Source organism: Theobroma cacao, chromosome 1 (genome assembly GCF_053813885.1).
Source record: "Theobroma cacao isolate CCN51 chromosome 1, ASM5381388v1, whole genome shotgun sequence".
Lineage (NCBI taxonomy): Eukaryota > Viridiplantae > Streptophyta > Magnoliopsida > Malvales > Malvaceae > Theobroma > Theobroma cacao.
In genome coordinates, this window is record NC_142639.1 from 11,330,317 (window position 1) to 11,356,314 (window position 25,998).

General features: G+C 36.0%; 3 protein-coding genes across 5 annotated transcripts; all 3 read left to right on the forward strand.

The window, feature by feature from the left end:
• The first annotated feature begins 13,602 nt into the window (after window positions 1–13,602).
• Window positions 13,603–14,244, forward strand: LOC148764527 (uncharacterized). Its single transcript, XM_088805177.1, has one exon. It carries the CDS (start codon window positions 13,603–13,605, stop codon window positions 14,242–14,244), a length of 642 nt encoding a protein of 213 aa, XP_088661303.1.
• A 4,896-nt stretch (window positions 14,245–19,140) lies between these two features.
• Window positions 19,141–23,353, forward strand: LOC18612291 (WAT1-related protein At5g07050-like). 3 transcript variants are annotated; one of them, XM_018116317.2, is made up of 7 exons: window positions 19,141–20,022; window positions 20,333–20,395; window positions 20,908–21,024; window positions 21,469–21,700; window positions 21,843–22,001; window positions 22,104–22,255; window positions 23,078–23,335. In XM_018116317.2, exons 1-7 carry the CDS (start codon window positions 19,772–19,774, stop codon window positions 23,175–23,177), a joined length of 1,074 nt encoding a protein of 357 aa, XP_017971806.2. In that variant the 5' UTR covers window positions 19,141–19,771; the 3' UTR covers window positions 23,178–23,335. The 3 variants fall into 3 exon arrangements, with proteins under 3 accessions (XP_017971806.2, XP_088660714.1, XP_088660718.1); XM_088804592.1 differs by having other exon boundaries at window positions 19,143–20,022; window positions 22,104–22,161; window positions 23,078–23,124; XM_088804588.1 differs by lacking the exon at window positions 22,104–22,255 and having other exon boundaries at window positions 19,142–20,022; window positions 23,078–23,353.
• Window positions 23,354–23,652: 299 nt separating this feature from the next.
• On the forward strand, window positions 23,653–25,628 carry LOC18612292 (AAA-type ATPase family protein). The gene has a single exon (XM_018127002.2). The coding sequence runs from the start codon at window positions 23,714–23,716 to the stop codon at window positions 25,439–25,441; it is 1,728 nt and encodes a 575-aa protein (XP_017982491.2). The 5' UTR covers window positions 23,653–23,713; the 3' UTR covers window positions 25,442–25,628.
• Window positions 25,629–25,998: the final 370 nt, after the last annotated feature.

The window sequence follows — 25,998 nt, forward strand, 5'->3', positions numbered from 1 at the left end:
ATATCCAACGTTTTAGAGAAAGAGTGTTGGACATACAAGAATCTCATGATGAGAAAGAGTTGGTAAAAGTGTGTATTCAGGGGATGTTTGATGAATACAGGTTACACTTGGAGAATCTACCTCTTCCAACCTTCGCTACACTAGTGGAAGCTGCACGAAGGACCAATAATACAGTTTTTAGACAAAAGGGACTCACTCGCTTTGGTAGAAGGAATAACCCAACGGTGAATGCCATCCAAGGAGGAGGTAGAGAAAGAAGGGGTCAACTCGAGCAAATTTATGTCCTCGAAGAGATGTCCCTAGGAGAGGGCTAGATGAGGAGAATGACTCTTCTCCACCGTTTTTAGTACCTTTAGATAGAGTGAGAGCTCTTTTCCAAGAATGGGTTAGGGATGGACAAATAAACTTACCTTACACTCCACGACCACCAACAGCGGAGGAAAAGGCTAATCCAAGGTACTGTGATTATCATCGGACAGTCGGTCATCCACTTGCTGAATGCAGAAACCTTCGAAGAATGTTCCACCGACGGGTGCAAGCAGGAGAAGTGTTGATTGGAAATAACAGAGTCCAAAATAACCCTCTTCCCATTCATCCAAATCCTCGCGGACAAGTAAGTGCAATAATTCATGCTCACCATGATGACCCTTCCTCTTCAAACACCCAATTCAATGATGCAAATGAAGCTACTAGGGTTACTTCTTCAATTGCTAATTCACTCATGAAGACACCTAGCTTCCGGCATTTCTTTGACCAACTTGGGTTTTCAGAAGAAGCAAGGAAAGAAGCAGCTATATCCCTAGTTCAGATAGCTGGAGAACAGTATGGAGAATGTAACTTAATAGGACGACCTATGGGGAAGATGGTTGGTGCATATAAGAACGCTATTGTGTTTACAGAGGCAGACATGTGTACACCTCATCCTTATCATAATAAACCCCTTTATGTGGAAAGTACTATCAATGGATATCCTATTAGGAGAACATTCATTGATGATGGTTCTTCTGTGAATCTCATACCTCTATCCACTTTGAAAGCTGTAAACATGGATTTGAAGAGTTTACGTCGTCCTATGGCTATCACTTCTTTTGATAACAAGGAGATTATAACTTTGGGGCAAGTGACAGTGAATTTTAAGATGGGGCCGATTCAAGATCAGACATGTTTCCATGTTATTGATGCAAATGTGGCTTATCATGCTTTAATTGGAAGAAAGTTTTTGCATATGCATAATATCATCCCTTCTTCACGTCATCAATGTATTAAGGGATATTGGAAGGGGAAGGAGGTTTTCATTCCAGCCACTAAAGCCCCGTTTGAACGGCATGAGGTGAGTTATATAGAGGCTTCTTTCTTTGAAGATCTAGCTACAGATGGAGAAACAGCTATTGTTAGACCTATCGGTGTTCCATTTCCACGATGGGAGAAGTATGCGAATAAGACAGAGAGTAATGACAAGAAAAAGGAACGAGGTGGGAAGAGAAGAAGGGAAAACACTTCCACATACAAAGAAGTAAATGAAGAAAAGATGTCTAATGGGGTAACTTCCTATGCACGTGAAGATGGAAAAATTGTGTATTGCTTATGATGGGACGCGGGGTCTGGGGAAACATCTTCTCTTGATCCCAAACTTTGGAAGCCACCGGATACATCACCATCATGTTTTCAAGTAGAAGCAGAAAAGGAAAAAGTACAGGAAGTATTATCCACGGAAGAACAACTTTCAGATCAACCCAAGCCTCAAGGGGATGAGTTGGAAGAAATAAATATGGCAGAAGAAGGAGAGACAAGTAAGCCACTCTTCATAAGCAAGAGTCTTTCTGGTGAACAAAAGGTTGTGCTAATTGAGTTGTTAAGAAAATTCCAAGATGTGTTTGCTTGGACTTATGAGCAGATGCCTGGACTGGATGAGAATCTCATTACTCACGAGTTACACATTTCTCCATAAAGCAAGCCAGTGAAACAACATGCTCGTGTATTTCATCATGAGATAGAGGGCCAGATAAAGGAGGAGATTAATAAGCTTCTCAAGGTTGGATTCATCAAACCCATACATTATCCTACATGGCTAGCAAATGTAGTTCCGGTGAAAAAGAAGAATGGAACAATTCGGGTGTGTGTAGATTTCAGAGATTTGAACAAGGCATGCCCAAAAGATGATTTTCCTCTTCCTAATATTGATACTTTAGTGGATGCTACAGCTGGTCATGAGATGTTTTCCTTCATGGATGGGTTTAGTGGATACAATCAAATAAAGATGGCACGAGAAGATGCAGAGAAAACAGCTTTTAGAACTCCATTTGGAAATTTTTACTACACTGTAATGCCATTTGGATTAAAGAATGCAAGTGCAACTTATCAACGTGCCATGACAGCTATCTTCCATGACATGATGCATGATTTTATGGAAGATTATGTGGATGATATAGTAGTGAAATCCAAGAAGGCTTTTAATCACTTTGAAGATCTGAAAAAAGTATTTGAACGGTGTAGAAAGTATAATCTTCGCATGAATCCTTTAAAGTGTGCATTTGGAGTAACAGCTGGAAGATTTTTGGGTTTTATGGTTCACAGAAAAGGTATAGATGTTGATCCTACAAAAATAAAAGCTATTCAATCCATGCCATCTCCGATGAATCAAAAACAACTCAAAAGCTTGTTGGGAAAAGTCTCTTATATTAGGAGATTCATTCCAGCTTTAGGAGAAATCATTGTGCCTTTTCAAGCCTTGCTTAAGAAAGGTGTTCCATTCATATGGGGTGAACCACAACAACAAGCATTTGAGAAGATTAAAAAGATTCTTACTTCTCCTGTAACGATGATCATGCCTATCAAAGGAAAGCCAATGATGTTGTATTTGACTTCTACTCCATACTCAATTGGTGCTTTACTTGTTCAGGAAATGGATGGAGAAGAAAAACCTGTGTACTACATTAGTAGATGCTTACACGGAAGTGAGTTGAATTATCCACCTATGGAAAAGCACTGTCTTGCTTTAGTCTATACAACTCAAAAGCTTCGGCACTATTTCTTGGCACACAAGCTCATAATCGTGACAAAGTCAGATCCCATCAAGTTTTTACTTTCTAAGCCAGTTCTATCTGGAAGAGTAGCAAAGTGGCTTCTTTTATTGGGAGAATTTGATGTATCAGTTGTTCAGCCAAAAGCTATAAAGTCTCAAGCACTTTCAGATTTGTTGGCATATTTTCCATCTCAGTTTGAAGAGATTATTCCTGATGCCATTCCAGCTGAATTTCATGAAGAAGTGTGCGCAGTAAATATTGAAGAAGGGGAGTGGAGTTTATACTTTGATGGTTCTTCAAATAGTTTTGGAGGAGGTGCCGGAATAGTTCTTATTCCTCCGAATAGAGAAGATAACTCTGCAGTACAAAGTTCTGAATTAGTTGTCTCTCATTTGAGTAGAGGTCACATCTCTTTGGAGAGAAAAGGTCTTCGTGTCTTGGAAGCACCAAGTGAAGATGGGAATTTCTTGATTTCATGTTTAGAGTTAAACTCTTTTGGGTCAAGTAGAGAACCTATCTCGTTAGCTTTCAAGCTAGATTTCCCATGCACAAACAATCAAGCTGAGTATGAAGCACTAGTTTTGGGGTTGTATGCGACAGCAACAATTGGAATAAGCAATCTTTGCATCCATGGGGATTCTAATCTTATTGTAAAGCAGACTAATGGTGAGTTTTCTTTGAAAGAACCAATACTTGCTTCTTACAGGACTCTTGTTCAGTCTTTGTTAGAGAAATTTCAAACGGTGAGATGTGAACATACTCCGAGAACAACGAACCGTTATGCAGATGCTCTTGCTACTTTGGCTTCTAAAGTTTGTATTCCGGAGAAAGAACGAAGTATTCCTATAGTTGTACTTAAGAGGACTATCTCATGTCCATCCAGTGAGCTATTACTACCTCCAATTTATGACGAAGAGGATTGGCGAAAATCCATCATAGAAGAGCTGCTTAACCCTAGTTCTACTGCTATTCCAGGCTTAAAGCACTACATTTTGATTCATGGTATACTTTACCACAAAGGAAGTAATGGAGTTCTAGCAAGATGCGTTTCTGAGGAAGAGGCAAAAGAAAGATTGAGAATAGCCCACGAACAATGGTGTGGTGAGGAATGACCACATTTACATCGCTTAATCCAAAGAGCAGGATATTTTTGGCCATCTATGTCCAAAGATGCTTTACAGCTTCAAAAGGCTTGCATTAGATGTTCTGAACCACCAGATGTACAAGAGTGTAATTTTGTGGGAAGTGCCGGTGATTGGCGTAGGCCTTATATTGATCTTTTCCAAAATGGAATTTTACCAGCTAACTTTCAAGATGCAAGACAACTCAAGAGAAGAGCTCAACGTTTTTTTCTTAAAGGAAATGACTTGTTTAGGCTCTCATTTGCAGGAACATCATTGAAATGTGTTTCCCCAGCTGATGTCAATCCATTGTTAGCAGAAATGCATGCAGGTAGTAGTGGGGAGCATGAAGGTGGAAGAAAACTTTATCAGAAGCTTTTGGATCTTGGGTATTATTGGCCTACTATGGAAGCAGATACAGTGAATTACGCAAGGAAGTGTTATCCGTGTCAGATTTATGGGAATGCTATACATGCTCCAGCTGTACGACTTCATAGCATCATTACTCCATGGCCATTCCATACTTGGGCGTTTGATTTGATTGGACCTATCAATCCTCCTTCTAAAGGATATACTTGGATATTAGCAGCAACAGAGTGCTTTACTAAATGGGTGGAAGCTATTTCTTTGAAGAATGCGACTGGGCCGGCTGTGGCAAATTTCATCAAGGAAAATATCATTTGCAGGTTCGGCATACCTAGATGTATTCTTTCTGATAATGGTACTCCGTTCATTAATGCCAATGTAAGGGAATTACTTGCTCTTTACGATGTGGATCATGTGAAGTCTACTCCTTACTACCCGAAAGGAAATGGTTAAGCTGAAGCTACTAACAAGACTTTACTTAAAGTGCTTAGTAGAATGGTGCATGAAGAACCAAAGATGTGGTATGATGCACTTCCAGTAGCATTATGGGCATATAGGACTTCCAAGCGTGAACCTACGAAGGCAACTCCTTTTTCACTAGTATATGGAACAGAAGCAATGCTACCTGCTGAAATTCTAGTTCCGTCTGCAAGATTAGCTCTAGACGCTGAACTTGATAATGATAATTTACGGATGTTAGAATTGGAAGCATTGGAAGAAAGAAGAGATAGAGCAAAGAAGAATTTATCAGTCTATCAAAGAAGGTTGAGTAGAGCTTATGACAAGCTAGTGAAGAGGAGGAATTTTGAAGAGGGAGATCTAGTGTTACGCGCAGCTGAGCATATTAGAAGAGGAACACCATCTTCTAAATTTTATCCAAAATGGGAAGGACCATATATTGTTCATGAGGTGAATGAAAGTGGATATTGCAAATTGATAAATCCGAAGAACAACGCCATCACTGCACCGATCAATTTTCAATATATAAAAAAGTATCATGTATGAGGTTCTAACTCCACTCTTTGTTGTATGCGAAATACATGATTTACTTTTTCGCAATGAAAGGCATTTCAGCCGCAACTTCACCGCTTTTATATTGGCTGTGTTTTACTATTTATAATTTATCCGCTAGCTTCATTTCTTATATCTTGGCTACAATAATATTATTGGTCGCAAGCTGTATCGCTCAATATTTGACCATAATTAATCATTAACATTTCAGCCGCTAGCTTTATCACTCATAATTTGGCTGTAATGATAGTATGTTATTGGCCGCAAGCTTTATCGCTCATCTTTGGCCTTACCTTATTACTCACAAATTGGCCGCAGCTCTTATGCTTGCTTATTTGAAGGGATGAAATAATCTCTTTCACGTCAAGTTAGAGTTAATCTCCTTGATGAAAAGTTGAGAATTATCTTTTGGCCGCATATAATGATACAAAAAGTGAATAAGTACACAACAAGCGAAACATTATTATTATTGTAAAAGAAAAAGAAATGTGATATATCAAAAAGTACTGAAATGAGTTTCAAAAAGAGTCAAAGAAAAGTAAAAGACTAGCCAATTACATATTCCATAGAGAAGAGTTATTATTGGCAAATACATCTAATTGTTCTCGTACTTCAGCTTCACGTTTTTTTAATGAAGTTATCTTCGCTGCAATGTCTTCTAACTCATCTTCCAATGAAGACTTGTTGAGAAAAATCTTGGCTTTTGATCTACAATCATTGAGGCATTCAAGCTTGAATCCAAAGTTACAAGCATCATCGAAATCTTGTAACATCTGTTGCAATTCCTCTGGTGAAGTACTCATCAATGGAGCATGAGAAATGACTAAAGCTCTACCCAATACGTCCATCATTAAGCAAATGACGTCTACGTTCTTTACAAATGAGGTACTCCAAAACTCTCCCTCTATGTTGAAAACCTGTTCTAAGTATGTCACATATTCCAGTGAAACTTGAAAACCATGGAAGTCAACTTTTTTACTACTTTGTTCAGTATGTGCTATTTGAGTGCCAGAAACACTACTTGTATCTCTATGTTCTGGCACTGGGGAGGAATAAGCACGAGGAGTCATTGGAATAGCTCTAACATTATCAGTATCAATTCTAACATCTTCAATAACCTCAATATTTGGAGTAACCTCAGGAACAACTTCACCAGCAGGAATAGTCTCAGTGTCAGAAACAACCTCATCTCGAATAGCCTGGGGAGTAAGAACGATCTTAATTTAAAAAAAAAAAAGAGGGGAATGGAACAACATCAATTAGAGTAACATAGTAATATGTTTATACCTGGTTCATGGTAGAACTATGAACATGATTTGGAAATAAAACATCAAAATCAATGAAATCATCAAAAGGGGTTGGCCCACCCTCAATTTCAGCTTTATCAACATCAATGGATTCATCATCAGATTCATCACTACGTTCAGAGTCACATGATTCTTCTTCAGTCTCTACTTCAGAAGTTTCTTCCTCTTCAACTGAATTGAGTTCTACTATTGTAGTTGATTCTCCCTAAAAAAAAAAAATTGATGAAAATGAGGAAATAAAATATATATATATATATAGAAAAAAAAATAATAATAAAAAAATGAACTTACTTTTCGATAGGCATGCTTATCTTTTGTTTGACGAATAGGAGCAGGAACTGTAGTATCTTCTTCTTCAGTCATGCATTTCTTCTTTCTAAGAGGAATCAAGCGCAAGGATACATCATTGTTACTTACATGAGGAGTGTAGAGACGAGCTGTGGGATTAGTTAAGGGCACAGTAAAAGATCTCCATTCTCCAAGACATTCTCCCCAATAAGCAAACCATCCAGAAGTATGGATACCAACTCTATCAAAAGCTGGGATAGTACAACTCTTAAGTTTATCTGAATGAAGTGAAAGTCTTGTCATGAGAAATGAAGAAACGCAAGAAGAAAAGCTGATAGGCGAAGAAGAGTCAGGTGGAGCTGGTTGATCAAATCCAAATTGACGTGCCACTCTATAAGGAGAATACACTTCAACAGAACGAAAGTTTCTATCTCCACCAGAACTAGAACTCTCAATCATAGAAGGCAAATGGGAACTATGAACCCATATACAAAAGTTAATACCTCGTGAGCTCATTCTTCCAGACTGTAGAGGATGAAGGTCATAATAAATTGCAGGATCACCAAATCCATTTATAGGCTGCACATAAGGTCTGGGATTGAATTCTTTTGTAACATCCATCACTTCAAGAACATTACCCCTTTGTAGTCGATCATGCCATGCCCAAGCTCTATAGTTGTTTCTGGATAAAAGGTTATTCACAGAAAAAGATGCAAAAGGATATGCATTAGGCATGGGAGCGCAAGTACCAAACCTTTCCCACAAGCACATCTGAACGAAGGAAACATCCACATAAGTCAAAACCTTGTAACGCCCAGCTGACTCAATAATTTTGAGTTGGTATAAGTCTAATCTCTTATATAGGGATCCTAAATATAGTGGAGCAAGAGGAAAGCGTATTCCCTTAACAATTTTTATTGCTAAAGGAACAACTGCTGAAGAGATACCATCATCTGGACACCCTGGGAGTACGTGCCGTGCCAACCAAAAAATTATTAAAGCTACTAGCTCATACTTATGGTCTGGGTACTCAGGAGAATCAATCTCAATTCCTTTAGCATTGAACTTTTTATAAAAAACCCCTATCCAATTGGAAAATCGTGCAACCTTCGAAGTTTTACTCAGACTCTTAAGTAGATCAAAGAAAAAGTCTCGAGTACATACCTCTTCTTCAGAAAGCTTAATAGAGTGAAAATCATCCTTTCCTATACAAGGAAGTTCCAAGAGAACACATACATCTTCTAGAGTGAAGGTAAATTCCCCCCATGCAGTAATCATAGTATGAGAAAACGTGCTCCACCTCGCAAGAATAGCACGCCACACATCTATCCTTTTTTCTCTACGAATATTGAGCTTAGAAGTGATACGTATAGCATCAAGTATCCCAGCAGAAGAGAGAAGTTTAACATAAGAAGGATTCTTCAATACCTTAGTTACCCATTCATCCCAACCATGAACAAATTGAGAATTGGAGCCTAACTTAGTAGCAGAAAAGGGAAACTCACCGCGTTCAAACCTGAATTTCAGAATAGATGGTCCTGGAATACCACTTCTTCTATGAGGAGGTGCTTCTGAGCATAAACGATTCCAATCATATCCAACAGACTCAGAGGGATGTTCGTCAACCTGTCTAGCACGAACTTCTTCCCAAAAACGATCTTCTCCTCTTTCTCTAATAATTTCATCTTCCCAATTTTCAGGAACAGGAGGAACTTCACCACTCTTTCCTACTCTAATTTTCTTGGGAGCAACTAATTTGGAATCACTATTCTTCCTTTTATGTGCAGTGGTTTTCCTCCTTGTTGCAACTCTTCCAGGCTCACCATAATTGATCTTCGGAGGGACACGCGTCCTAGGCATAGAGGATGATGGAAAAAGCTGCCTACAAACATGATCATGAAAAAAGAGATAAGTATACATACGTAATAATTTTTTTATTTTTACTTATTTATTATGCATAAAAAAAAATCACAACCATAAAATAAAACAATAAAACTTATCAAAATTATAGATTTTTATATTATTATTATTTTTATATGCAATATAAATAAATATATGTAATAAATAAGTAAAACTTAAAAAAAAAATTTTACAGCTTTAAATAATAATAATAATAATAATAATAACAAATAAATAAAACTAAATATATATATATATATACATAATATTTAAAAAATATATAATAATTACAAACTTGAAAGCTCGAGGCACATGCCGCGAGCTTCACTTTAAAAAAGCTCGTGGCCTTAAAAGAGCTCGCGACTTGCGCTAGCTCTCAAGTACAAAGGAGCTCTCAAACATTACAAAGCACTAAAATAAAAGACACTACAAAAGTCAAAGTTAAAGTCAAATTATATTAAAAAAAAAAAAAAAAAAAACAAGAAAGAGCATGCAGCTTTAAGACAAACTAGCTTTTACGTGCTTATTTATTAGTTGTTTCATTATTCTAGTGTTTTTTCTCTATCAAAAGCTGACATGAGGCTTCCTTCACTTTAGCTTGTTCTTGTTTTCTTTATTGTAATATTTTTATTAAACATTATTCATAAAAAATAAAATAATAAATTATACTTAAAAAAATATATATTAAATCAAGAAGCTTATGATTAAAAGCTGTACGATCCAAAAACAAACAAAAACATTCAAGATAAAATATAAAAATAATATTAAATTAAAAAAAAAAAACCTCACTTAAAAGAGCTCGCGGTTTATACCGCGAGCTCTACTTAAAAGAGTTCGCGGTTTATGCCGCGAGCTCTACTTAAAAGAGTTCGCGGCACATACCGCGAGCTCTACTTAAAAAAGCTCGCGGCATGAACCGCGAGCTCCAATTAAAAAAGCTCGCGGCATGAACCGCGAGCTCCAATTGAAAAAACTCGCGGCACATACTGCGAGCTACCAAGCAAAAACTTTCTAAAATAAAAAGGTAAAGTGTAGCATGTTTCAAAAACAATATTATAAAAAACAAAAAGGGAGACTGCAGCTTTGCGCCTTTCAATGTTAGAAAAGCCCTTCTTTACATATATATATATATATATATATATATATATATATATAAAACCTGCAACTTTCAGCCTTTGGTGCCGACAAATTACTCCAAAGTACAAAGCCCTCTTCTTTATATATATATATAAAAAAAAAAAACTACAACTTGCAGCTTTTGCTGTCAACAAAACAAAAAAAAAAAAAAGAAAGATTTGATAAGTTAGTCGTTTGCTTTTTTTATTTTAACTTTTATTTATTTATTTTTTATTAACTTTTTCTAAGGCTACACAACAAAATAAAAAAAAAATTAATTCTCCTTTACACTTTTGCTTGTGCCGTGAGTTTCAAAAGAAAACTCTAAAACAAAGTACCACTGCAGTTGTGAATTTCAAGGTAAGAAAAAAAAAAGTATCAATTAAATAAAAAATAATAATAACACAAGTATGTATGGCGGGCAAACAAAAGAATAGTTTGTTTACTTATCTTTTTCAACTTTAGTTTGACTTCTTCATCTTTTTGTCTTCTTATGTATTAAAAAAAAAAAAAATTCCATCGAAGGCTAAGTCTCTTTTATTTTCCTCCGGTGAATTAGAAGGCTCTCATCTAAAGGTACAAGTACAAATATATATATATATATATATATATATATATATATATATTTAAAACATTATTTTTGAGTCAAAATATTCATAAAAAAAAAAGTATTAAAATGTTAAACTCAATTAAAATTTATCTACAATAATCCAATTTCATAAGGATCTTAATTATTCTAATAAAAAAACAAAAAAAAATATTCTCAATTTTGTTTGTTTAATAATTATATTTTGAACATATATATATATATATATATATAAAATCTCATCTTATGCATGAAAAATTTCTTTTTCTCAAAAAAAATAAAAATTCATGCAGGGGGCAACAAGTAAGAGAAATTCGATTAAATTTAATTAATTGAAAACAAAATTAAAAAAAAAGATTACAAGAAGAAGAAAAACTTACTTATTTGAAAAGATTCGCAAAAGAATCGACTTTGCTCTGAAAGTTTTTTGTTTTACTCTGAATATGAATGAAGAAAATTATTCATAATAACTTGATATTTATAAGTCACATAGAATCAAGGTTTTTTATGAAAAAGATATTCAATATTATTACATAATCAATAAAATATTACAAATAGAATCAAGATTTTTTTATGAAAAAGATATTAAATATTATTGCATAATCAATAAAATATTACAAAAGATATTGACATAAAAAAAAATACAATCAAATATTACGAAAGATATTAAATTTTATTGCATAATCAATCAAATATTACAAAAGATTTTAACATTACAAAAAAAAAAAAAATTTGATATTGCACCTTACACAAGGTAGTAACGTGTTACTACCTAAAGCATTACTGGCTAAGGTGTTACTGTCTAAAGTAGTACTGCCCAAGGCATTACTGTTCAAAGTAATACAATACAATACGTTATAGTACAAAAAAAAATTATACTTTAAATTAATACATAAGAATTATTTTTAACAATGAATTCTTATGCAGGGGGCAAAATGTAGATACTAGATTTTGATTAATACTGTTACTCTAAAGAATTATGTTACAACATAATATTGTATAGAGAACAACCAGAACAAGTGAAGTGTTACTTCACGTAGAATAACTAGAACAAGTGAAGCGCTACTTCAAGTACTACTTAAAGCAGAACAATTAGAAAAAGTAAAGTATTACTCTATATGGAATAACTAATACAAGTAGAACAACCACTTTGAATAGAATAACCGCTTCACTTGGATGACAGTGAAAGTAGCTCAGAATAAGTGGCAGGGTTCATGGGTTACTTTCATCTTGGGATGTTTTAGAGAGTTTGGCTTGGTGGCTTAGATATGGAGGTAGTTAAGAGGTCTTTCTCTTAACCCTTTCCTGAAGTACAAGTGTTTCACCCTCTTACCTTGTTCTCGTATACTTATTCATGTACAGCTTATTCTCTTATACTTATTCTCGTACAACTTATTCTCTTGTACCTATTCTTGTACACTTCTTTTATATTACCTTTACTTGAGAACAAGTCTTACTACATCCAATTATAGTAACGGTTACTTACATTAATATTCTTCATAATAATATCATTCATTAGGCGTATTAAAGCCTATTCTTATGTAACCGTCACTTTTAGCACTATATATAGAGCCTCACAATTCATTTGGGAGGACTCTTCTTGGCCCCTCCTAACACATTCTCAACTTGAGAGCTTCTCTCTCTAAATTCTCTCTCTAATTATCTTGTACTCTCTAAGTCTCTTTAAGTCTTTTCTTATTGTCTTCCACCTGCCACAACACTTATTACTTCAGGAACTGCTTCAATCTTCCTCTCTGCCTCCTCTGGCACGTCCTCTTACTTGTTTGCAACACTTCCTCTCCCTATCATAAGAACCCCCTTTACAACTACACTAGCCACTACCTGCCCTTTTTCATCTCTAGCTATAACTCCAGCAGTTTGCCTTACAGGTTGAACCCTCGAAAGCACCATCACAATTAACTTGTATCCATTCTTGCTCAAGAAGAGACCATTTATCCCCAGGACAACTTTTATTATCTTTAGAAAACTTAGTATTAGACACAACTGATTGAATAAAACCTTCTAGTAGAAACTTGTATAGAGAACAGCAGGTCAGGGTCTAAAAGGGAGAAGGCTTAAAAAGCAGGTCGAGGTCTAAAAGGGAGAAGGCTTAAGAAGACAGATGATGCGCACTGTTTCAATAAATGCCTTCCACAAACAGCAACAAAGTGCACCGTTTCATTAATAGAATTTTAAAGTTTAAAAGTTAGTTAAAGTTTAATTATTAGTTAGATTAGTTACAGTTATTCTTTATCTTTCCTCTGGTCAACAGAGACCTTGTATATAAATATAATTGTAAAACAACTTTTCTATAATGAGAATTTCTTCATATTCTCTCATTCCCATGCGCCGCCTTTTCCTCTCTCTCTCTCTCGGTATTCGTCATGGTATCAGAGCAGGTACAGAGTCCTAAGAGTGATTGTTTTCTTTTGATCACCAGACGACTCGTTCTTGTCATTTTCTGGTCATACCCTTTCCTTCTCAGTAAGTTTATCTTCTTATTACTGATTTCTGGATTACACTGTTCTTTCATCTGGTGCTTGATTAACCATGTCTGATGAATCTGAATCAACTCAATCAAGGTCTCAGACCTCATCACAAATTTCACCTATTGGAGACCCGCAGTCTCTATATTATCTTCACCATTCAGATCACCCTCATTTAGTCATATCAATCCCAAACGTACCACTAACAACTATGTGGCATGGAGTAGATCTTTCTTATTGGCCCTTTCAATCAGGAACAAGACTGGTTTCATCAATGGATCTATTCCTAAACCAGCCACCACAGACCCTCTGTATCCTGTTTGGACACGTTGTAACAACCTAATAGTTGCCTAGCTCTTAGACTCAGTTTCACCCCCAATAGCCTCTACCATATTCTACATGGATTCTACAATGAAGATGTGGAATACCTTGAAACTTAACTATGCTCAACTAGATGACACAAGGCTGTGTAATCTGCAGTATACCTTGGGGAATATTACCCAAGGAACAAGATCAGTGGACTCATACTTCATTGAGTTGAAGGCGGTTCGGGAAGAGATAAGGAGTTATCGTCCCCTACCACATTGTGAATGTGGAAGATGCAATGCAGACTGTTTTAAAAGGTATATTGATCAATATCACAAAGACATGGTGTTTAGGTTTCTCAACGGACTGAATGAATCCTTCTCAGTAATACGATCTCAGATCATACTCATGGACCCAATTCCAACCCTTGATAGAGTTTATAATTTTATGTTGAGGGAGGAAACACAGAAAAACTTATTATTTCAATCACAGCCTGTTCTTGAGTCCTCTACAATGCTCACCACAACAGATTCAAAGAAGAAACTGAAAAATGATCTTGTCTGCAGCCACTGTGGGAAGAAAGGGCACAACAAAGAAAAATGTTACAAACTTATAGGCTTTTCGGATGATTTTAAATTTACAAAGGGAAAGGCCAATATCAAAAAGGGTAAAACAGTAGTCAACAATGTTACAGCATCTACTGAAATCTTAGTTGATGAATTCCAAGCAGAGTAAGAAGAAGAACTCAGTGGTTCAAGCAACATATCCCAAATGTCTATCCTAACACAACAAGTCAACAAGCTTATGGAAATTCTCAATGAGAATGGTTTAATTAGTAGTGATGGTAAGGGCATTTCCTCGAACAGCCAGCAGGGAAAACAATCATTGGTAAACTTAGCTTTCTTAGGTATCATTTCAGGCCATCATTGTTTCAATACCACTAACAACATGCCTTCTAGCTTTAGAAATACAAATATCTACATGATAAAACAAAATTACTGGATAGTAGACTCAGGTGCAACTGATCATATCTCACATTCCTTAGATGACTCTATCTATGCAAAACCAGTTAAGGATTGTTTTGTCCATCTCCCAACCAACAAAAGGGCAGTTGTTAGTCATATAGGTGCAGTTAAATTGACCTCATCATTCATTCTAAAGAACTTGTTGTGTGTTCCGAGCTTCAAATTCAACTTAATTTCTGTGAGTCAGTTGACCAATTCAAAAAGGATCAATGTTCTTTTCACTGACATGTACTGTATTGTCCAAGATATTCCCTCATGGAAAGTGATTGGGGTTACTAAGGGCTCATCAGGATTATACCTCATGGAGTTTAAAAAAGGAGTTCAAGATTTATCAAATTACTGTTTTGACAGAATTGTTAAGTTTCCTGTTACTTCTTTTGTTAGTAACTAGAATGCAGTGAATAGAACCTTTGATTTATGGCATTTCAGACTTGGTCATGCTCCTATAGAAAGGATCAATGTAATCCACCAGCAATTTCTAAGTGTTAAAAGTTCAAATGAATTATTCTGTGAAGTCTGCCCATTGGCAAAACAAAGAAAGCTTCCCTTTCCAATTCACTCTCAAAGCACAAAAACTTCTTTTAAACTAATTCATGTGGACATTTGAGGTCCATATGAGACTCTCACTTTAAATGGTCATCGTTTCTTTCTTACCATTGTAAATGATTTTTCTCGTTTTACCTGGATTTTCTAATGAGGAATAAGTCAGAAGTTTCAACAATTATACCTTCTTTTAATGCTATGGTTCAAAGGCAATTTAATCTTGAAATCAAGTGTTTAAGGTCAAATAATGGCCAAGAATTTAAACTTACAGATTTCTTTGCCAAAACAGATATAATCCACCATTTGTCATGTGTTGTTACCCCTCAACAAAATGGAATTGTTGAGAGGAAACATCAACACATCCTAATGGTTGCAAGAGCCCTGATGCATCAGTCTAAGGTTCCAGTACACTTCTGGGGGGATGCAGTGCTCACTGTAGTACATATTATCAATAAGGTACCTACTAAAATTTCAAGAATAAGTCACCAAATGAGCTGTTTTATCTTAAACCACCAACATATGATCATTTTAAGGTTTTTGGATGCTTGTGTTTTGTATCCACACTGGCACAGAATAGGAAAAAGTTAGATAAGAGAGCTACCAAATGTATATTCCTAGGATATCCTAATGGCATCAAAGGGTATAGGGTATATGATCTTTGTACACAAAAGACTCTAATATCCAGAAATGTTGTTTTCCATGAGGATATTTTTCCTTTTCATTCATCACAACATGATACCTCTCATCCTGCATTTGATCAAAAACTTGGTGTACATGCTGATTATTTTGACTATTTTGATTCTAATTCATCTCATTATCCTCATCCAGTCCAAGAGCCAATAGAAACACATTTGTTTGAAACTATATCAGAGATACCAGAAACTTCCACTTCTAATGTAGATGAATTACCTATTAATTCATTACCTGACAGTGAACCTGCAGCCAGCAATATCAATTCACTTGAGCCTGACACAACAATTGACACAGCACAACCAATTAGAAAGAGTGCCAGACTTAAACATACTCCCAAATACTTGGAAGAATATTATACAGACCTACCATCTCATTCAAATACAGCCACTGCACATCCAATTACCAAATACTTATCTTGTGACAAACTATCACCTGCACAAAGAATCTTTACTGCTTCATTGTCATCTGTTCATGAGCCAAGCTCTTACCATCAAGCTATTAATTATCCTCATTGGAGAGATGCTATGGCTGTTAAGTTGAAGGCCTTGGAAGACAATGGTACTTGGAGCATTGTTCCACTGCCTTCTAATTGTCATGCTGTGGGTTGTAAATGGATATACAAGGTGAAAGTAAATGCTGCAAGGGAAGTTAAAAGGTACAAAGCACAACTGATGGCAAAAGGGTTCAGTCAAATTGTGGGCTTTGATTATCAAGAGACTTTTAGTCTTGTAGCAAAACAAACAACAGTAAGGGTTTTCTTTGCCTTAGCTACTGCAAACAATTGGCACCTATCACAACTTGATATCAACAATGCTTTTCTGAATAGGGAACTAGAAGAGGAAGTTTACATGGAACTACCACAAGGGTATTCTGTCTAGAGGGAGTATCAAACAAGTCCAAAATTAGTCTGCAAGCTTCATAAGTCCATATATGGACTCAAACAAGCATCTAGACAATGGAATGCTAAACTTACTGCTTCTATCCTACAGTTTGGTTTCACACAGTCAACATCAGACTATTCATTATTTACAATGAAAACAAACAGTGGGGACTTTGTGGCAATTTTAGTCTATGCTGATGATATTTTGATAGGGAGTACCTCAGCTCAGATAGCATCTAATGTCAAAGGATTTTTTAGTTCACAATTTAAACTCAAAGATCTTGGTAAAGTCAAATTTTTCTTGGGGCTTGAAATTGCTCAATCTCCAGAAGGCATATCCATATGCCAAAGAAAATACATCCTGGACCTTTTAGAAGAGCATGGCCTGCTTGGATCAAAACCTGTAAGTACTCCCATTGACTATAATTATAAATTGAGCAAGACCAAAGATGGGCAAGAATTGCATGATGCTACCAAATACAAGCAACTGGTTGGTAAATTGTTGTATTTAACCTTTACTAGACCGGACATCTCCTATGCAGTGCAAGTTTTGTCCCAGTTCATGGACAAACCTAGCAATGAACATTTCATGGCAGCTTACAGAGTCATAAGATATCTTAAAAGGGCACCAAGCCAAGGCATTCTAATGAAGTCAAAGTCTAACATGAAAATTTCAGCCTACTCTGACAGTGATTGGGCAGGATGCCCTGACTCGCGAAAATCAATCACAGGCTTTAGTCTTTTCATTGGTGATTCTCTTGTAAGTTGGAAATCAAATAAGCAAACTGTAGTGGCTAGAAGTTCAGCAGAAGCAGAATACAGGTCTATGGCTTCTACCTGTTGTGAAATTATTTGGTTGCAAAACCTTTTGGCAAATTTTAGAATCTCTCACAAGGAAGCAATAAGTCTCTTCTTTGATAGTCAATCTGCAATATACATTAGTAAGAATCCAGTATTTCACGAGAGGACAACACACATAGGAATGGATTGCCACTTCCTCCGTGAAAAGGTGTTGGCTGGGATAATAAAGCCCATACATATTTCAACTCAATCACAGATAGCAAATATCTTCACCAAAGCCCTGCAGCCAAGACAGTTCTACAAGTTGTAGGGCAAGATGAGTGTTCATAATATTCACTCCTCCTCTTGAGAGGGAGTATTAGACACAACTGATTGAATAAAACCTGCTAGTAGAAACTTGTACAGAGAACAGCAGGTCGGGTCTGAAGGGGAGAAGGCTTAAGAAGACAGATAATGCGCACCGTTTCAAAAAATGCCTTCCACAAACAGTAACAAAGTGTACCGTTTCAATAATAGAATTTTAAAGTTTAAAAGTTAGTTAAAATTTAATTATGAGTTAGATTAGTTACAGTTATTCTTTATCTTTCCTTTGATCAACAGAGACCCTGTATATAAATATAGTTGTAAAGCAACTTTTCTGTAATGAGAATTTTTTCATATTCTCTCATTCCCATGTGCCGCCTCTTCCTCTCTCTCTCTCTCGGTATCCGTCACTTTAGCTTGAACGCTAAGAAGCTCAGAAACAGCTGCTTTGATTCTGTAGATTGTTGCATGAACGTTCAACTCTTTTCGCCCCAGCACAACTATACATCTACTCTTCCAAATATGCCAACAAGTAAAGGCAACCTGAATTTCATTCAGCATTGTCATATCCTGCTGGGAAAAATTCTGCTATCCAATTTTTCAAGTCTTACAGCACTCTCCTTTTGAACTTTAAAACCAGCACATCTCTAGAACCAGACAGCTCTAGCCCAATCCAATCACGGTAAAGACTCGTATGCTCCAATGTTTCGTGCTTAGAGTTACGAATAGGAAACAATAACTGATGCATTTTATTTCTTTATCAATTTTTTTTTTTTTGGGTGGCAAGTGAATTGGTACTTAATCTCCAAAGAAACTTACTAGGAGCTTGAAGACTAACAATGTCAAAAAAAGAAAGAGCAGCAAAGCAGTATGTATGATTGTTATATAAAATAATAGTTTTGAATTAAAACAAGTTATGAAGATTGACATATAAAACAATAATAATTTTAATTTCAAATAAAAGTGACCTTACTTTCAAATAATAATAATTTCCTTTTCCCTCTTGCTAGCTTTTTATTTTAATTTTATTATTAAATAAAATTTTGAAATTAAAATGTGGTTCGGAACCATATATTTGAGTTTTATTTGGCAAACTCATGGACCACCTTCTTTGTAATATGTTAATAAATTAGAGTCGTATATATCAAAACCAATTTGGGTTGGATGCATACAACCATGTAGAAATATGGTGGTCCAAATTAAAACAAATTATTTGGGTTGGATACATACAACCATATTATTAAATGATTAATGTGGACAGCGAACAAGACTTGAGGAAGAAATTATTGTTCATGATGCAACCTTAGCAATAAATCACACCATGATCACTACTAAATCAGACACGTACAAGAAACAATACTTGCTTATATCCATAGACCAAAGGAAAAATCACCACAAAAACACCTCTCTCCCACTTTAATATTTTTAGGTCTGATGATTGAAGTAGTCTTTCTCACCAAGCTCACTTGTTTACCAATCAAGATGAGTTCAATCTTGTCAAAGAAAAGCTAAGTAACCCAAAAGGAAATTCCAGGAAACATGCTTTCACGTATATATTGTCGCATGTGGCGCATTAGAATCTGTCTGCTTATTCAAGTTTGCGTTACTCCAAAAGGAGAAAAGCCTCTGTCGGAATCTGTTCGGTGACTTTCTTTCGTATCTACCGTAGGTTATATAATAATAGATGCCCCATTGAAGTTAAATACTCAGTAACAAGTATAAGAAATGTTGAGTATTGAGGTTACGGGAATATCTTTATTTGGATAATTCATATCTTGGATATACCCAAAACAATGAATAAGCATTTATTCATGAGGAATTATAAGTCCAATTCAGTAAGTGGCCCAATATAATTTGATTCAGTGATTCTGCTTATTATGAAGGTTTCTTGACACCTGAGTCATGAACCACTTTGCAACGTAAGGTAGATTCAATTATTGACGGAAGGTGAAATATCAGAGCTACTGTGCCTCTGTGTCTAGTTAAAAGCAGATCATGATCACCTGAAAGAAAATGCATGTTAACATCAATGAAAATGGAAACACAGCAGCAGGGCGAAACCGCGGGAGGGATAAAGAGAAAGGGAGAGCTAAGGTTTGAAGGGTTGAAACCGTATGCAATCTGCATATTCTGCAATATTTGCTTTGCAGGATACAACATAATCTCCAAGGTCTCTCTTGATAATGGCATGAGCAGTTACGTGCTTGTGGTTTATGGTCCTGTGTTCGGAACTCTCACCACAGCTGTTCTTGCATTGCTATTTGAAAGGTCTTTTTTTCTTCTTTCTCGGCCTCGATCACTGCTTGTTCTTAAGGATTTATCTTTTTTCAATGAGTAATCCTAGCATTTTCAAGAAAAGAAAAGCACAAAAGAATCAAAAAAGTGAATGGAACAAGAGCGAAACATTTTAACAGAACAAATTAATCAGTTACGTTACTAACCAATCCTCACCGAGAAAATTATCCTTTTTAGCCACCTCTTATGAGTTTTGTTTCATGGATAGTTCTTTTAATTACTCTTTGAAATTCAGTTTCACTTCCGTATACTAGTAATTAATTAATGCCTATCTCTCTTGCAGAAAGCATGATAGAAAAATCAGCATGGCAATCCTGAGAGATATTTTCTTCCTGGGAATCCTTGGGTGAGTTAATTTCTATGTTTTTATTTTTTTTGCCTGACCTAACTATTAGTTCCACCATTAATATTGATGAAGAACTTTAGAAAAGAGAGGCAGAGAGAGTGAGGTTAAGAGTGACAGTAGGCAGAGGAGGAAGAAAAAACGAGTGTACGAATTTCTAGTATTTTTCTGCTTGAGAACTTAGTCGGTTTTCCTCTGTTTAAATTGGTTGCAAATTATGTTATATAAGGAAACTTTGTCCAACAGTAGGGAGAGATTATAGGATCAATGATGTGCTGAATGGTGCATCAATCTTCCAGGATTGGCGCTATTCTTGTTGCTGATCTGTTGTCCTATTTATTGCTGATTTGCTGCTGGTTTGTGAGAGATGCGATGATAATGTTCTACAACTGAGAGGCCAAAAGAGAGTTACTTTTGTAAATGTAAATCCAATTTACTGAAGAATTTTGCAGTTACTGAAGTATTGACTTGACATTGCTCTTGTTTCAATCAATTGTATGCATCTCACTTCTCAGAGCTGTGCTGGGAAGGACATTGTTTTATATAGGGCTGAAAGACACATCACCAGCGGTTGCATCTGCCCTGGCCAACTTAATTCCATCAATGACCTTTGTATTGGCAGTTTTATGCAGGTAATTTTAGCTTCACAATTAAGGTGAAATCTTATCAGTACAACTTTTTATCACTGCAAGCTTATGCGAAGGATAAACACGTAATCGGTAAAACTATAGTTCAATTTGCAGAACTTAAAGGAGTTGATTTCTTGTAATGAAATAAGTATTAATATCTCATTTTCACTCATCTTCATTACCATCAGGCAAATCCATATAAGGTGGGACTTAACCTATTACCTAGTTACTAAAGGAACTTTAAGCAAAGTTTAGTTTTATGCCATATAGATTTAATTATATATAGCAACTGTAATTCTAATAATTTACTAAATATTACAATTACAATATTACAATCACAAAATGTGTATATATATACTATAAAGGAAAAATTAGTAAACAACTAATCATACATTAATCAACAAACATAAATATGTAAGTTTTTGTTTGGTTAATTACAATAAACAGGATGGAGGCCTTAGACATGTCCAAGCATAGTGCCCGAGCAAAGGTTGGAGGCAGTGTTGTTGCCTTAGCTGGTGCAACACTTATGACACTGTACAAGGGTTGTGCTCTGATTTCACCACACTCCCATCACACTCAAGCCTCTTCAAAACTGCAATTTAACAAGGACTGGATCAAAGGCTCTCTCATGCTCCTGCTTTCTTACCTTTCACTATCGGCATTTCTTGTTTTACAGGTGATTGAGATTCAATATCCATTGATTCTTTTCCTTTTACACTTCAATCAAGAAGAAAATTACTTTTATTCTTGTTTTATATATGACATTTGGTCATCATTTTCCATTTTTCTTTTTATTAACCGAGTATCATTCAATGCAGACTGTCACTGTGAAGAAGTATCCAGCTCCAATAACTCTTACATCATTGACATGCTTATCAGGGACTTTAGTCTCAGCAATCATGACAGCTGCTGTAGACCATAAAGCTTCATCCTGGAGATTGTCCTGGGACATGAGTCTTGTTGCTATCCTCTATAGTGTAAGAAGCTTCATATTTCTTTTATGATCAGAAATATTAAAACTAAGCATACCAATCATTTTTATACGTATCTGTAATCCAATGAAGATGAGATTATTGCAGGGGATTGTGATATTCGGACTTACATTTTTTCTGCAAGCATTAGTGGGAAAAACAAAAGGTCTAGTTTTCATGACAGCCTTTCGACCTCTGGGCACAGTTATTGCCACAATAATGGGACTGCTTGTTTTGGGAGATGCATTGTTTTTGGGACGGTACCGATTCTTATTTTATTTTAGAGGTTTTATGGACGAAAATAAATTGGTAAAGTTAAAATATTCACTTGAAAATCATCAAATTATCTATTAATTACTAAATTTATTGTGAAAATATTTATATAAATATTTATAAGGTTTATATTTGATACATTGTTAGTGTATAGATTTCATATACTATTAGTGAACATAATAAATTTAAAAATTAAAAATTTTAAAAAAAATAAATACTCATAATTTTAATAATATTTATTTTAAAATTTTTTTACCTTTACATATTTATAAAATGATGCTGTATTGGTAAGTAAGAGTTAATATACAATGTATCAAATATAAATTCATATTTATATACTTCACAAATTGTCTTGTAATACTCATGAACACTTAGCTTTGTAGCAAAACTCTTTATTAAGATTATTGCATTCAAGAAGGCTTGTCCACATGTTGAGCTACCTCAGGCCCCAAGCCTGATCTTGTATAAGATTTTGAATCTCGAGCCCGACCCAAAATATAATTGTATTAATGAAAAAAAATATTTTTATTTAAATTTAATTTTAAAAATATATTTAAAAATATAAAATAATTAGCATAAATATTTTTGTATTTTAACAATAAATAAATTTAAATGGATGGGTCATGCTTTGATGTAGACCTAGATTTTATAAGGGTAAACCAATGCCGATCAATGAATCCCTTTGAAATGTTATCATGTTATCTACTTTGTTACTTTTTTATCTTTTCTTTTGTGTCTTTTAGCATACTTTTCCCTTCTCCTTTTATTGCTGATGACGATGTCTATTTTTCATTTCATCTCCTTTATAGCGTAGTGGGAGCTCTACTCATAGTTGTCGGTTTGTATTTAACTTTGTGGGGAAAGGAAAAGAAACTGCTGGAGGGGTACAACACCTGCTCAATGCATTGAAATCAGACCAGAAAAGTGATAACACATGGATTTTGTAGTATTAAAGTTGGAATCAAAATGCTATAAAATATTGATGTGTACATAGTAAGCATCCTATCTTGTAAGGCCTTGGAATTTGTTTCAATTTCACTTCTTTGGCTCTTTTTTGGCACTCTCTAATGTAAAACCATTTAATTAATCAAATCAATGTTTAAAAAACGAACTTAAAATGGGATGGTGATTTAAATTTCCAATGCTCTGTTCTGAAATTGAGAATTAATCCGTTGTTTGGTAAGAAGGAAAGGAAAAGTTTTTAATCTCTGTCACAAGAATGCAATTCCGCATTTGGGCCAATCCGCATAAGGGAAGATGGCTTTGGAACAGACTTGAGGGCCTCACCTAGCCTAGCCTAGCCTAGCCTGCCCACTGGTGTGTAACCCAAAAGGAAAAGAAGACAACAAGGAAAACAAGAGACCAATAAAGTTCCTTTTACAGTTCCACTGCTGCGCCATATTCCCAGTTGCAACACTCTTTTGGTGGGAAAAAAAAAAAAGAAAATGGAGATGCAGCAGCTTCTGAGCATGGGGTTTCCGAGTGAATTAGCAGCACAAGCCCTTGCTGCCACCGGTGGCAAATCCACTCTCAAAGCCACCGAATGGATTCTTTCTCACAAATCCTCCAACCCCAACCCCAACCCCAACCCCAACCCGACTCCTCCTCCTTTCCAACCCAAACTCGACCGCTTCTTTCATCTTCACACCAAACTTCCCAATTCCCCTCCTTCTCCTGAACCCACAGCCACAGCTCCAAGCATCCAAATTTTGACCCAACAAGACCTAGAAGAAGATTCCACCACCCCATCTCCTGTCCATAATAAACGCCGCAAATTGCAACATCCCAAAGCAATCACTCAACAATACAAAACCATTAAAATCCATGAGCCTTTGTCCGAACGGATGCGTCCTCGTACTATTTTCGACGTAGTTGGTCAAGAACACATTCTGGGTAACAATTCTCTTCTCCGTTCAGCTATTGACCGTAACAGAATTCCTTCTATTATTTTTTGGGGTCCTCCTGGTACTGGTAAGACTTCCATTGCTAAATCCATTGTTAATTCTTCGCAAGAACGGTCTTTTTATCGATTTGTTTCCTTGTCTCCTGTGACCTGTGGGGTTAAGGATGTTAGAGACGCTGTTGAGGAAGCTAGGAAAATGAGAGCTAAGAATAACAAGAGGACTGTGCTTTTTGTTGATGAAGTTCATAGGTTTAATAAATCACAACAGGATTCTTTTTTGCCCGTGATTGAAGATGGGAGTATTGTGTTTATGGGGGCGACTACAGAGAATCCTTCGTTTCATTTGATTACGCCATTGTTGTCTAGGTGTAGGGTTCTTACATTGAATCCTTTAAAACCCCACCATGTTGAAACTCTTTTGAGGAGAGCAGTTAATGATAGAGAGAAGGGATTGTCTCAGAGCGTAGGGATGAGGGTTGAAGCTAAGGATGCTGCTATTGAATTTTTGTCTATGAATTGTGACGGTGATGCTCGTGTGGCATTGAATGCTTTGGAAATTTCTGCCACAACAGCAGCTGCCGGAGTGGCTGATAATCAACTAAAAGGTGTGGGAGTAGAGCCGCATAGGGATTTCAATTTGTTGACAAGTGAGGAAACTGAGATTGGTTCGTTTGAAGCAGTTATTACGGTGGATGATGCTAAGGAGGCTCTTCAATGCAAGCATCTTGCATATGACAAAGCAGGGGAAGAGCATTACAATTTGATCAGTGCGCTCCACAAGTCAATGAGGGGAAGTGATGCAGATGCTGCAATTTATTGGTTGGCGAGAATGCTGGAAGGAGGTGAAGAGCCTCTTTACATTGCGCGTAGGCTAATAAGGTTTGCCAGTGAGGATGTTGGGTTGGCTGATCCATTAGCCTTAAATCAGGCTGTTTCTTGTTATCAAGCTTGTCATTTCTTGGGCATGCCCGAGTGTAATGTGATTCTTGTGCAATGTGTTGCTTACTTGGCTTTGGCTCCAAAATCTATCTCTGTGTATCGGGCCATTGAAACTGCACAGAAGGTTGTTAGGGAATCTGTAGGACAGAATGAGGGAGTGCCGCTTCATTTGAGGAATGCACCAACCAAGCTAATGAAGGAACTTGGATATGGAAAGGATTATATATATCCACCAGATAATCCCTCTTCATCAACTCAGACATACCTGCCACCTTCGCTTCAAGGATACAAGTTCCTTGATTGGCCAAGTGAAAATTCAACACAGCAATAGGAGTCACTTCATCTTTTTTGGGGAGCTCTCAAGGAGAAAATTTCCTTGATTGGCCTATTTTGTAAATTTCCCAGCAGTTTTTGGAATCGTACCAGTAACCTTTACTGGTTAGGTGCTCATCAAAGTTTCTGTGGATATGCATTTTCTGTAGGTAAAAAATCTGAAGAATGTTTATAATCTTGGACCCTTTTTTTTTTTGGAACTGTGAACAAAGTGGAAGACGCAGTGACCTTACAACTAATTAATTAAAGCATTTACTATTGATAAAGATTTTCTGTAAGTAGCCCTTTTCACAAACTTATTGTGGATAAAGCTCCTTACTGGTATGTTTCTGTTGTTGATATTCGTCAAAGTTATGATTCTACATTATGTTGGGAGGGGAGGGGGCTTCCCTTTCCAGAATGTTCTGTTAAATTTGTCTCGTAATTGCATCGTGGTACACCAGATTGTGATGAAGGGCACGTTCCCAAGGGTTGAACTCATATGATAAGAAAAATGAAGGGTATCCAAAAATGCAGCTACGAGTTGCAGGTGCACACTTTTCTTGCAAGTATTAA